Genomic DNA, 14,358 nt, shown 5'->3' with positions numbered 1-14,358 from the left:
ATTTGCGTTGTAAAAAAAACTTTATACATTCTTTTACTTGCAAAAGTTTTTAAACTGAAAAGAAAACCCAGGTAACTTACAACCCTTATTTTCTATCCACGTGTAACTTTAAAAACTATTTTATGTTTACAATTCTTTATTTCACTTCCATTTTTTTTAATTGTCATTATTTAAAAACTTTTGTTTTTTATACTTTTTTTGCTGTGTATTTAAATGTGTTTTAATTTTAAAATCCTTCAGGGAATTTTTTTTTCTCTATTATGAAACAATTTTCATTTAAGATGTTTCTTAAAATATTACTTTTTTTTGGTTTGAATTAGAATTTTGTTCAATATTATTCGTCAGGGCATTTGATGAACTATGAAAGTAGCAAATCACTGAAATTTTTTTATAAATAAAAAAATGATTAAAAAAATTAATTAAAACTTTTAGAATTTTTTTGTTAATTTTGTAGAAAAATACGTAATGCTTACAAGAAAATAAAATTTTGCTTTCTTATTTCTATTTAGTTGCCGTGATATTTTGACCCTTAAAAAAATATAACCGATTTTTTTATCAACCTCAATATTAAAATTAATATCAACAGACTCAATGTTTGTTTATTTTATTTTCATTTATAATTTTGTTTAAATTTGTATTTATTTATTTAATTTTTTTACTTTAACCAAAAAATGTTAAATAAATGAAATGCATTATTTAAAATTTTAAAAAAACAAAATTAATTTTTTTTAAAATAATTTTATGAATTAAACGATTTGAAAATTATTCATAAATCGTCATAGTGACGTCACGTGCCCTGAGTTCTTGATTTATTCACTTTTTCTTAAATTTAACTAAATAATTTTTTGAATGGAAGAAATGAAATTTTTCTAAAAAAAAATTAAAATCGCACTTAATTATAACCACCCACTTAAAAATCCGATTTTTGAAAACCTATGAAAGTATAAAATCAATTTTTAAACTAAAATTACGCGTACATCGTCCCACCTTCCTTTTCCCCTTGATCCTTTTTTTCTTTTTTTTTTTGCCCCCTCAATATATTTTCAGACCTCAGACATCGTTCAACTCTATGAAACCAATGTTCGGAATGGATAAATCGTCAAGTGGAATCGAAAATATGTAACGTGAATACATATAAAAATGTAATAAAAAGAAACGCGCATCAGCATTTATCTCAAAAAGGACGCAATCCTTACAACTCTTTAAAAAAACTGCTTTATTTCATTAAAAAAAAAAAAAAATTAAGTAAAAATCCTCAAATTTTCCACAAAAAAACGAAAACAAATAAATAAGAAAATGTGAATCTAAACAATAATGTTATATATTCAAATAATGGTAAATAATACATTTTATCCCTATCTATCGACGTTATATTAATTAAATCAAAAAAATAATGAAATAAATGTCTGAAAACAATATATACATAAAATTAATACAAAAAATAATAAAATTGCATAATCAACTGTTGCAATTAATAAGCATCTTTAAAATCGTTGAAAATAACAAACAAACAAACAAACAAAAAACCGAAAATTATTGTAATGTTGAGCGTAATACAGTTAAACAATAATCATTTATTGCATTTCATCATCAAATAATGTAATCTTCAGTGTATACTAGGTACATTTTGAAAAATATGTAAAACGATATGTGTAATTTTTTTCTTTTTCTTTATAAGATTTTCCTACTAAATTGAAAATTATATTACGTATTACAATTACTCATAATAATTAAAATAAAGTGGGAAATTTAATAATAATAATAAAAATAATAATATTATCAATAATATGCGTAATTGTCAAAAGGACACCCAAATCGATGTAAGTGATAAAAATTTTTTATGACCAATTTTTTATTCAGTAATTTAAAGCTAGACTCCTTAACTATTTTGTAATTTTGTTCTTTACGTATTTTCAACTAATTATTAACTAATTTTTTTTAATTAATAATTTGGCAAAAAAGAAATAAATTCTTTGTCTAAAAATTAATAATAATAATAACAATAATAATTATTATTAAAAAAAACGGTAATGGTAATAATAGTAGTAAAAATAATATTAATTCATTGTTAACATTTATTAAGCCACAGAATTAACTTAAAAATATTTTAAATATTGATTAGTGAAAATTAATCAAATTCTTTATTTGTAATATTGAAAAAATGTTCAATATGAGGATATTGAAAAAATATCTCAAATTGTCAAAAAGGGCTTTTTTGAAAAAAGATTGGGTGTCCTTTTAAGTAAGATAAAGTATCATTAACAAAATTATTAATTCAATATTCAATCAATCAATGTATTTGTCATAATAATAAAGAGAAATAAACATAAGAATTAAAAAAATACCTCTTTCTTAAATGCTCTTTTAATTTTATTCTTATTTACAGGGTTGCCACAAAAATTAAATTTGTTTTTCTCTGATTTCGAGACAAAATTTTAACTTTTTCCCTGACCCTAAAGAATATTCTGATTCAATCTAAAAACTATTTTAAAAATAAAATTAAATTATTTACAAAAATTTTAATAAAATCGTTTACAATAATTCAATTATTTTTACAAGTGTAATAACATATTTCACATGAATTCAATTGTTTTAAGAAATGTAATAAAATTCTTCGCAAGAATTCAATTATTTTCATAAATAATAAAATCTTTCATACGGTATTTCAATTATTTTTAATACAATTTTAAATAAATTCCTCGAAAAATGTAATTATTTTCAAACATTTTTTGCAAGAATTTAATTACATTTCACAAAAAATAATGAAATTCTTCGCTGAAATTCAAATATTTTCAAAATCTATTATTTTAATAAAACTTCTCACAAGATTTCAATTATTTTAAAAAAATGTAATAAAATTCTTTGTAAGAATTCAATTATTTTCATAAATATTAAAATTCTGCATAGGATTTCAATTATTTAAAAAAATGTATTAAAAAATCGTTGCATGAATTCAATAAATTATTTTCATAAATAATAAAATTCTTCACTAGATTTCAATTATTTAAAAGAAATTCAATAAAATTCGTTGTAGAAATTCAATTATATCCATAAATAATAAAATTTCTTTAAAAAATTATATAAAATTTGCTGCAAGAATTCAATTATTTTCACAAATAATAATATTCTTCACAGGATTTCAATTATTTAAAAAAAAAATTAATAAAATTTGTTGCAAGAATTCAATTATTTTCACAAATAATAAAATTCTTCACAAGATTTAAATTATTTAAAAAAAACTGTAATAAAAATTCGTTGCAAGAATTGAATTATTCTCTTAAATAATAAAATTCTTTACATGATTTCAATTGTTTTTTATACAATTTTAAGTTCTCTAATCTATTTGTTTACAAATCAATTTTACAAAATTTCGATTATTCATTTAAATATTTAAAAAATACAAACTGTAGAAACAATTTTTTTAAAAAATTCAATTAAACTTTTAAAAACAAAATTAATTCTATTCAGTTAAAAGTATGAAAAATTCAAATTTTATAATGATTTTGATTTAAAACCTTTTCAAAATTATTCAAATACAAAAATTAGTAACTTATTGAATAACTGAATATTTCATTAAATTGAATTCTCATAAAGAATTTTATCAACATAATTGAATTTTTTTGACGAATTTTATTGAAATTTTCAAGAATAATTACATTTTTCGAGGAATTCGATTAAAATTGTATATTAAAAATAATTAAAATTCTATGATTAGTTTTATTATTTATATTATATTATTTTTATATTATTCATCAAAATTATTGAATCTCTGTAGAAAATTGTATTATTTATGAAAATAATTGAATGAATGCGAAGAAATTTATAAAAAAAAATTTGTAAATAGCTCAATTCTTGTGAAATTTTAATTATTTATGAAAATAATTTAAAGCTTGCTTAGAATTTTATCAATTTTTTTTTTAAATAATTGAATTCTTTTAAAAAATTCTATTAAAATAGTATAGATATTGAAAATCATTGAATTGAGGAAAACTTTTTGAAAATAATTGAAGTCTTGACAGGAATTTGATTAAAAATTTTGAAGAAAAATTGAATTTCGGAGAAGAATTTTATTATTTTTAAAGATAATTTTAGCGAAGAATTTTATTACTTTTGAAAATAGTTGAATTTCTGAAATTATTTGTAACTTCTCCAAAATTCAATTTTTTCCAGTACTTTAATAAAAAAAATCCCTGACTTTTCCCTGAATTCCCTGATCTGTGGCAACCCTGATTGATTCATTAATAGTAATTCTAGGTTTATATTAAAAACTTTCTTTATTAATTACATTTTCTATCAATTACTTCATTATTTAATTTTCATTTTTTTCTAAATTTTCACTTCAGATTCATGAAAATCTGATATCATGAAAAAAATATTTTTATTACCTACTCTGCCATACAATGTAAAAAAATATAAATTTCATTTGTTTTTAGATTGATTTTATTTTAAAATCATTTTAAAAAAAGTACATTCATTAAACTTATTTATATATTCATATTTTTAATAATCATTTTTATCCAAATATTTCATAAATAAAACGAATTTAAATTATAATATATGTATTTTAATTTTAAATGAATGAATAATAAATAATGTAAATTGTACATGTATTAAATAAATGAAAAATTTACGAATAAAAAAATAATCAACCAAAAACATAAATAAGAGACAAATAATAAAAACGTGTAAAATATGCTTTAATATTTCTTTTATAAAAAATAAAATTGCTTTGAGAATATTTAATTAATTTAATTTTAAATTCTAAATTTATCCATATTATTAATAATTTGTTAATATTACGTTAATTTTTAATAATCCGCGTTATATAAAGTTTGCATTTCCTTTAGAAATTTTGAAAGTGTTAGAAAATTTTTAAACTTTCTTGAGGAATTAAAAAAAGTTAATAAGTAAAAGTAAATAATAATTGTACTATTATTTGTATTGAAAGGTGTGTAAAAATAAATTTTCTGCTTGAGAAATAAATCCGCAGAATTTTTAATAAAAATTAAATAAATCGTATTAAAAAAATGATTGCTGATAAATTATTAAAGCTCTCTGGAAAATGAAAATTTTCAAATCCCTCTTTTACAGTTTCATGGACCATTTTTTTCAGATAGAGTTTTTTATCTTGCCTGACGACCAACTGAAACCACTTGTAATGGAGGAAATTAAAAATATTAAAAATAACTATAAAATTATTATTAAACTATCAACTGTTTAAATGTTCAACATTAAACATAAAGATTAAAATATTTTTTATTTCTAAATTTAGTTATATTCTAAGCTCAATTAAGTTCTTTGATTACAATTAAAGTATATTACTAAAATAATACTTATGTTCACTAAATTAAACAAAGATTTAGTATTAAAATGTGGACTATAAATTCAGATATAAAATAAAAAAATAAAATTCATAAAATACTTTTCATGTTTCCTACTGAAATATTTTGTTAATCAAATTTGTTTCCTTTCATTTTAATTTATAATCTTTTTAGGTCATACCGTTCTCTAGTTTGAGGAGCACTTTTTTTTAATTCAACATGAAAAATAATAAACGGAGGATTTCTCTTTTAGGTGTATAATTTTTTTTTTATGAAAATAAATACAAACCAGATTTAATATTAATTTTTATTTGTTCTTTTAATTTATGAATGAATATTTAAAAATATTTAAATATTCTTTTAAATGAATGCATATAAAATTTATATAATAAATGATTAAAATTTAAAAAAAAAGTGGTGAAAAAGTAAGTAAAAATAACAATTTTTGTAGGACGTATTTTTTTAATCAATTTTTTTTTTGACAAATAATAAAAGCTAGAGAGATTTCTCAAGAATCAGAGGAAAGCTTATTAAATTTCGCGTAAAGTATCGTTTATAGTGTGTGTATTTTTTCTATATTTCTTTAGTTCCTTCTATGTTGAAAATGAGGTCAGAGTTGGTTTTTCTCTAGCAACATAAAAATTGTGATCAATTTTGATTTTTTTTCGCGAAATTATTATCCTTTTTTTGAGTTTATTTTTTAATTATAGTACACAGGCCGATGAAGTTTTGACGAATTTCAGAACCAAGATCTGGTCAATAGTTTTTCCAAGGTTTCTGAAGTGATCTCATCGCAAAAACATTTTTAAATTTCAAAATATCTTTATATTTAGCTTTTATCTGAAATATCGTCCTTTGAAGTTTTTGAAATTGGTGAATTTGTCAATATTTGTAAACTGACTTCAGATAAAGCTTCAAAAATAAAGAATAAAATAATTACAAACTCGTAATATTTAAGTGTTATTTATTATTTTAGATTTGTCAATATTTACGTATAAAAATTCAGAATTGCAAAATTTAAAATGGCGGAATCAATATGGCGGGAGAATTTATAAAAATCCAACGAATTCGTTTGAAACTTATTACTCGAGGATTTTCGGAATCTCTCATTACGCATCTGATGTCAGATTTTCAAAATTCCAAATTGTGGACATTTTTTATAAATCTGCTCAAAATCGATTGAAACTTATTATTCGCAGGTTTTTCGGATCACCTTTTTGAATTTTTTAAATCTGACTTTAGATTCATAATCAGAGACCCCGAAAACCCCTGAGCAACAAGTTTCAACAAAATCCAATCGCTGGTATCACCATTTTGAATTTTGAAAATCTAACTTCAGATTTGTAATCAGCGACCCCTAAAACCCCGGAGTAACAAGTTTCAACAAAATCCAATCGCTGGGTTTCTCGGGGCACGAAAGGGTTAAAGCATTTTAATACTATTAAAAATGAAAAAATTGAGTCATTTTAAAATAAAAAAAAAAATTTTTTTCTGAAAACAACATAAAACTTACAAATTAAAAATTGAGAATTGCAGAATAAATTTAACTTATAGAAAATTGTTATTCTCTGTTTTTTTTGTTATATAGACAGGTAAAAAATATTTTACTTAAAATTTTTTGAGTTTCTTATACGTATTTTATAAATGTGCCATATTCTATTATTCTATTTCTTTCTTTTCTTGCCATTTGTTTGTCTTTTGCTATTTACAAATGAACCTACTATAAATTCTGAAGTCAGGTTAAAAATTGTGAATATAATTTTAACGTTTGAAAACATTGCGACAAAAACCAAAAACTTTTAACAAATGATAATAGATAAGAATAATGACAGTGAATACAAAAAAAAAGAAAAATTAAAATTACTTTTGATCCGAAAGAGAAATCGTAAATCAACTTAACGTCAATTTTCACTATTATATCGATGATTCGTTTTTCACAAATTTGTCGATTTTTTGAAAAGTGTTAATTAGTTGTAATAATTAATATTATTATATTTTATTAAATCAATTTTCTTGTATATTAGATTTTATATATATTTTTAATTAAATTTCAATTTTCATCAAATTAACGTCAATTTGCTGAAAAACGAAATTTCTTAATTTAATGATAAAGTGTAATAAAAAAAGTTTGTAAATTAATAATTTATTCTAATGTTTGTCACAACAAATAATTTTTACTTAAAATTAAAAATGACAACATTTCGATTAAATTTTGTTTTTCAACTGAAACTATTCACTTAACAGGTCTCAGTTAAAGTATTTCACAGAAATTTTTGAAAGTTGAAGTTTGACAAATTTTAATTGCAAATTCTAAAAATAATGAAATTCTCAAGTTTTAATAAAAAATATTGAAATAAAAATTTGAAAATGAAAAATTTATTGAAAGTTATCTTCAAAAAAATTACGTTATTTCTTAAATATATATGTTATCGTCGAATTAACGTCAATTTGAAATCGAAAAATGGTCAAATGAGGGAAATATTTTCCTATAATACCTTTTATAATAATTTCTATGTTTAAAGACTCAGAAATGATATAAAAAGATTTTTAAGTTTCAAAAAACTAAAATTATTCCAAAGTTTGCGAAAAGTAAAAATTTTTTCCTTCAAGCACAACTAAAAAATCTTCTACCTTACAAAAAAATCACAATTTTTATAAGTTTTTCTTAAAAATAAGAAGAAAAGAAACTCGTATGTAACAAGTTTCCTACTATTTCGATGAATTGCATATTTTTTTAATTTTCATTTTGCAAATTTTAGGATTTTATTTGGAACAGAAAAAAATTTGTTTTTGTCAATTTTTCTTTCGTTAAAATAAATATAATATAAGAATTACTCTAAATTTCTCGTTTCTTAAACATATAAATAAAGCTAAATTGTTGTAAAATTAAGGAAAATGATAGAAAGGACTAGATGAAATATTTTTATTTCTTTTTTTTTATTAGTAAATACTTAACAGGGTTGCCACGCAACCTGGAAAACCTGGAAATGTCAGGGAATTTTTAGAAACCTTGAAAAATCCTGGAAAAGTCTGGGAATTTAGATTGTAATCCTGGAAAATGATTGTTTTCTAAAGTTATTGTGCTTATTCTTGAAATTTAATTTTTCTTTAATTCAATTTTCTTAATTCAAATTTCTTAATTCAATTTTAAAAGAGTTGCATTTACAATTTTCCTTCGCAATAATTCAATTATTTTCATAAATAATAAAAAAATTTATAGATTTACAATTATTATTTTCATAAATAATAAAACTCATCGCAAAATTTCAATTATTTTTAATACAATTTTAATGGAATTTCTCGAAAAATGTATAATTATTCTTAAAAATTTAATTAAAATTCATCAAAGAAATTCAATTATTTTCAAAAGTAATAAAATACTTCGCAAAAATTCAATTATGGTCAAAAGTTTAAAAAAATTTATCGTTAAAATTTCAATTATCTTTATAAATATTAAAATTTTTCTCCAAAATTCAATTATTTTCAAAAATTTTAATGAAATTCTTTTTAACAAATTCAATTTTTTTTTCAAAAATTCTCCTTCACTCAATTATTTTCAATATTTACTATTTTAATAAAATTTTCCAAAAGAAATAAATTATTTTAAAATTTTTTTATCAATTTCTTCGCAATAATTATATTATTTTCAGAAATATTCAATTTATGTTTACAGAGATTCAATTATTTTTATAAATATGTAATACAATTTTTACAGGGATTCAATTATTATTTTCATAGATAAAATAAAACTCATTGCAGAATTTCAATTATTTTTGATACAATTTCAATCGAATTCCTCGAAAAATGTAATTATACTTGAAATTTTATTAAAATTCGTCAAAAGAATTCAATTATTTAAAAATTTGTTTATAAAATTCTTTATGAGAATTCAATTTTGAGAAACATTCAATTATTCAATAAATTATTTATTTTTGTATTAAAAATAATTAGGTATTTAAAAGGAAATATTATTAAAAAATTCTTCTCAAGAATTCAATTATTTTCAAAAGTAATAAAATTCTTAGCAGAAATTCAATTGTGGTCAAAAGTTTAATAAAATTTATAGTCAAAATTTCAATTATTTTTATAAATATTAAAATTTTTCTCTAAAATTCTTTAAATGAGAGTTGAATTTTAAAAAACATTCCATTTTCCAATAAATTATTTTTTTTTATTTAAATAATTGAATTGTCGTAGAATTTTCTAATAATAATTGATTGAAATATGAATTTTAGTTAAAACTTTAGATAATAATTGAGTTTTGAAAAGGTTTCAAATTATAATCTTTGAATGTTTGAATTTTTCATACTTTTAAGCTTAAAATTGTGTAGATTTAATTTTTTGTAAAAGTTGAATTGAATTTTTTTGAAGTTATTTAAAGTTTTTATTTTCTAATATATATTTAATTGAAGAATTTCCGAATACCTGAATAATCGATGAAATTTCGTAAAATTGAATTGTAAACAAAAGGATTTGAAAATGTTGAAAGAAATTTTTCAGAAATTATTAATAATAATTAATTTACACTTTATAAAGAAGAATTTTAGTTAAAAATTGTGAAAAACAATAATTGAATTAAAATAATGAAAGTAATTTTGAATAAGTTACAGTAACAATATTCTTATAATAATAATAGGTATAAAATTATGATTTTATCAGTCCAACATTTATAATAATTTTTTATAAGATGTTTAATTTAAAGAATGTTTGAATTAAAAATTTTGTAAAATATAAATGTAGTTTTAAAAACCTGGAAAAATTCCGTTTTTTAACCTGGAAAACCTGGAAAAGTCAGGGAATTTGAAATGAGCAAAAGCGTGGCAACCCTGTTACTTAAAAAATTTTAAATTTCATTTTTATTTTAAATAGATACGTAAATTTTTGACGTAACTTTATATTTTCTTATTTCAAAAAATTACAATACAGGTATACGATTTTTATATTGTAGGGAGTTTTAATTTTTTGCTTCGATTTACCACTGTTCAAAATTGATAATATTAAACAAATAAAAATATTAAATCTGGTTTCAAAATCCATGAACTTTTCACTATAAAAAGTTATTATTTTTACCCTACTAAGTGAAAATCTTCGTCTCTACAAAACACAAAAATTTTATTTAAAATTAAAAGTAATTCCTTTTTACTCAAATTTCAATAGAAGAAAATTTTTTTATTTCTAATTCTTTTATTTCGTTTTCTGTGATTAGAAATAAAAATAGGACTCAATATTTGTAGCAATAATTGAAAACGTATTTTCATTTTTAAAGGAAAGTGTTTTGAAGCGTTTTAAAGTGTTTTAAAGTATTTTGAAAAATTAATATTATTTTGAATATTTTTGGAACATTTAAAGAAAGAATGTTGAATATTAGTAAAATATTTGAATAATTCTCTCGTAATGTGTACAATGTGGATGGTTTTTGACACTTATTGAGTTGACGAGACGAAGAGAGAGAGAGAGAGGGAGAGTAACTTTAAACTGCATTCTAATTTGAAATATATTCTTATCAGGTGTATAGAAGATCCCTGCAGGTTGCGTGGGAACGCGTTCTTGTGGCTTGAAACCTTTTTGGCCTCTGTCTGAGCCATGGACCGTGAAGCACTTTGATGTGAGTATAGCTCTTTGCTAAGCTTTGAATGGCCCCTTCAACTGAAAAGGGTCGTCATCCAGAAAGTCATGTTATAACAATTGTTTGAATATTGCATAGATGATCGTTTGGGTTCGTAGAACCTGCAATCCATTGTTTCAAGACTCATAATTAGTTTCAAGTTGGACTTTTACTCTGAAGTACTCCAATTATATAAAATATATTTTTTTTTATAAATTTTTTTTCCCCTTTCAACATGTTGTGAATTTATTAACTTTTGGTTTTTTGATAATGAAAATATAAAATTCCCAACAATCGCTTTCTGTAACTGTTAGAAAGAATAAAAATAAAATTATTTAAAACAAATTTTGATAAAATTCTAAGCAATTAATAAATTATTTTTATATAAATAATAAAAATTTAGCAGAAATTCAACTGTTTACAAATTTTTCATAAAATTCTAAGCAAACATTAAATTATTTTCATATAAATAATAAATTTTTTTACAAGGATTCAATTATTTTCATGAATAATAAAACTCATCATAGAATTTCAATTATTTTTAATACAATTTTAATTGAATTCCTCTTGAAAATTTCATTTAAATTCGTCGAAAAAATTCAATTATGTTGATAAAATTCTTGATAAGATTCAAAATTCAATTTTGAGAAACATTCTTTTATTCAATAAATTATTTATTTTTGTATATTTAAATAATTAAATTCTCGTAGGATTTTCTAATAAAAATTGATTTAAAGATCAATTTCAGATAAAATTTTAGATAATAATTCTATATAAAAAGCATTATAGCGTGAATTTTTAGAAATAATTGATTTTTGGAAAGATTTCAAATCAAAATCTTTAAAAACTTGAATTTTTCATACTCTTATCTGAGCATTCTGTATAGAATTAATTTTTTTGAGAAAGTTTAATTCAATTTTTTAAAAATTATTTTAAGTTTTTATTTTCTAAATATTTAATTGAGGAATTTTAGAATAATCGAAATTTCGTAAAATTGAATTGTAAACATAAAGGATTTTGAAAATTCTCAAGGAACTTTTGCAAAAATTATTTAAAATAATTGATAATTAAATTCTTTCGAAGAATTGTAATAAATTTTTAAAAATAATTACATTTTTCGAAAAATTTACTTAAAATTGCATTAAAAATAATTGAAATCATGCGTAAAGAATTTTATTATTTAGGAGAATAATAATTGAATTCTTGCGACGAATTTTAATAATTTTTTTTTTAAATAATTGAAAATCTTTAAAGAATTTTATTATTTATGAAAATAATTGAATTCTTGCGACGAATTTTATTAAAATTTTCAAGAATAAATCAATTTTTCAAAGAAATTTACTTAAAATTGTATTAAAAATAATAAATTTCTAGGAAAAGGTTTAATGTTTAGGAGAATAATTGAATTCTTGTAACGAATTTTTATTACATTTTTCTAAATAATTAAAATTCTGTGAAGAATTTTATTATTTTTTATTTTTAATAATTTTTGGAAATAATTGAATTCTTTCGGAAAATTTAAATTAAATTTTTTAAATTAATTACATTTTTTGAAGAATTTACTTAAAATTGCATTAAAAATAATTTAAATTCTGTGAAGAATTTTATTATTTATGAAAATAATTAAATTCTTGCATCGAATTTTAATAATTTTTTTTTTAAATAATTAAACTCATGAATTTGTTTTTTTAGGTGGAGATTGAGTGTAAAGCTCGATACGCAATAGCAAAAGAAAAGCATTTGTATCGACATGTGCCTAACACTGACAGAAATGGAGTACTATCGTTAAGAAGATGACAAGATAACCTGGCAATCGAGAATACGTCGATTTCGGAATAATATGATGACTATAGGAAAAAAAAAAAATGCTTCAATCGATATTGTAATAAACAGCGAAACATGGCCTCATTAAAAAAATGAGATTAAAAAAAAAGGATAAACGAGAATTTTGTGCCTAAATTCTAAAGAAAAATTTCTAAAAGCAAATGTCACCCAGGTACAAAATCTTATTAATGAAATTGAATTTTTTATTATTCAAATATACAAAAAGACTATATATAATAAAACATTAAAACTTAAAATGAAATTAGAATAGTAAAAATTAAAATATGTAGAAGAGACTGTCACTGAAATTATTTAACTAGAAAATAGTTTTATTTTCATTTTCAGAAATTAATCAAAACTAAATACTAAAAAAATCTTTTTTACCAGAAACAAAAATGAATTTAATTAATCAATATCGAAATTAAATTTTCATGTAGGTCTCTAAAATAAACTAATAAAATTAATGAAATTAAACAACTAAATAAAATTATTTAAAATACAAATAGACTAAAGAAAAATAAAGAAAAATTAATTTAACCATTTAAAAAGTATTACACGTTCTAAAATTATACAATGAATGTACATATCTACTAATTTATTGAATGAATTTTCATCGACTGATTTAAGTCAATTCTAGAAAAATAAGTAAAAAAAAAATTTTTTAATAAAAAATAAGAAAATAAATGTAAATTTTCAGGAAATTTAGAATTGCATTAATTTATTTTTTATTGTTGAACAAATTTTTATATTTATAACTATTTTACTAAATTTATAGTTCTTTAAACATTTTTTAAACTTGTTCTACAAAAAAGAAAAGATAAAAAAGCTATTAAAATACCTACGAAATAAAAAATGTTCTTGGCAATTTTAGATATTTGTCTTATTTTTCAAATGTAAAATATAAAATCTAGTTTGTAATTTTTAAATTATAGATTATTTTCTATGTGCCAAACATTGTTAAATTATTGTAGTGAATTTTCTAGAATTATCCAATAATTATTATATTTTTTATTGATATTTTCAATTATAATTAATTCTTTTTAAGTAATTATGCATTTATACATCGAAATGTAATTGAGAAAAGAATAAATATGTTTAACTAGTGTAACAATTTTTATTCACTTTTTTAACCTTTTTAAAATTTGAATCTTTAAAACGATTAAATTTTTTTATTCTGTTTTACGCTTAGCGGAGTATTTTTTAACATCAATTAGCTCGTAATTTCAAATTGGATTTTGTTAATTCAAACTAATTTTAAACTCTTTCCTTAACACAAATCAAAAAAACAAAATTTTTTTATTATTATAAAATAGAATTATGCTAATTTTTTCCATTTATTTCTAAAAAAACTGGAAGTTTCATTAGAACATCGTAATTAATTAATAAAAAATAGAAATTACGCAAACTTTTTAACTTTTTTTTTAAATATGTACTTGAGATTTTGTTAAAAAAAATGTAATGAAGAAAAAAAAAAACTAAATTTTTTCTATTAATTTCTAAAAAAGCTGCAAGATTCGATTGTGATTGGGAAATATAAATAGTCCAAATTTAGAATTTCGTTAAAAATTAAGATTAAAACAATAGAAGTTATAGAAATTTTTCTACAAA

At 20.2% G+C, this 14,358-nt stretch overlaps 1 protein-coding gene across 3 annotated transcripts in view; it reads left to right on the top strand.

Annotated features, from left to right (window-relative positions):
- The window catches only part of LOC122498647 (KH domain-containing, RNA-binding, signal transduction-associated protein 2-like), a 434,337-nt gene extending 421,302 nt beyond the window's left edge, over positions 1-13,035 (top strand). For 2 of the 3 annotated variants that reach the window (XM_043606486.1, XM_043606485.1), the window contains one exon: positions 1,048-1,656. In XM_043606486.1, the coding sequence (XP_043462421.1) occupies positions 1,048-1,123 (76 nt within the window). In that variant the 3' untranslated portion in view covers positions 1,124-1,656. Of the gene's footprint in view, positions 1-1,047; positions 1,657-10,828; positions 10,927-12,618 lie in introns of those variants that run through there. The other variant, XR_006301248.1, reaches the window with a different exon arrangement.
- Positions 13,036-14,358: the final 1,323 nt, after the last annotated feature.

This window comes from Leptopilina heterotoma, unplaced genomic scaffold (genome assembly GCF_015476425.1).
Source record: "Leptopilina heterotoma isolate Lh14 unplaced genomic scaffold, ASM1547642v1 Lhet_156, whole genome shotgun sequence".
NCBI lineage: Eukaryota > Metazoa > Arthropoda > Insecta > Hymenoptera > Figitidae > Leptopilina > Leptopilina heterotoma.
The sequence above is the reverse complement of the archived record's forward strand: the minus strand, read 5'-3'. Positions and strand labels throughout refer to the sequence as shown.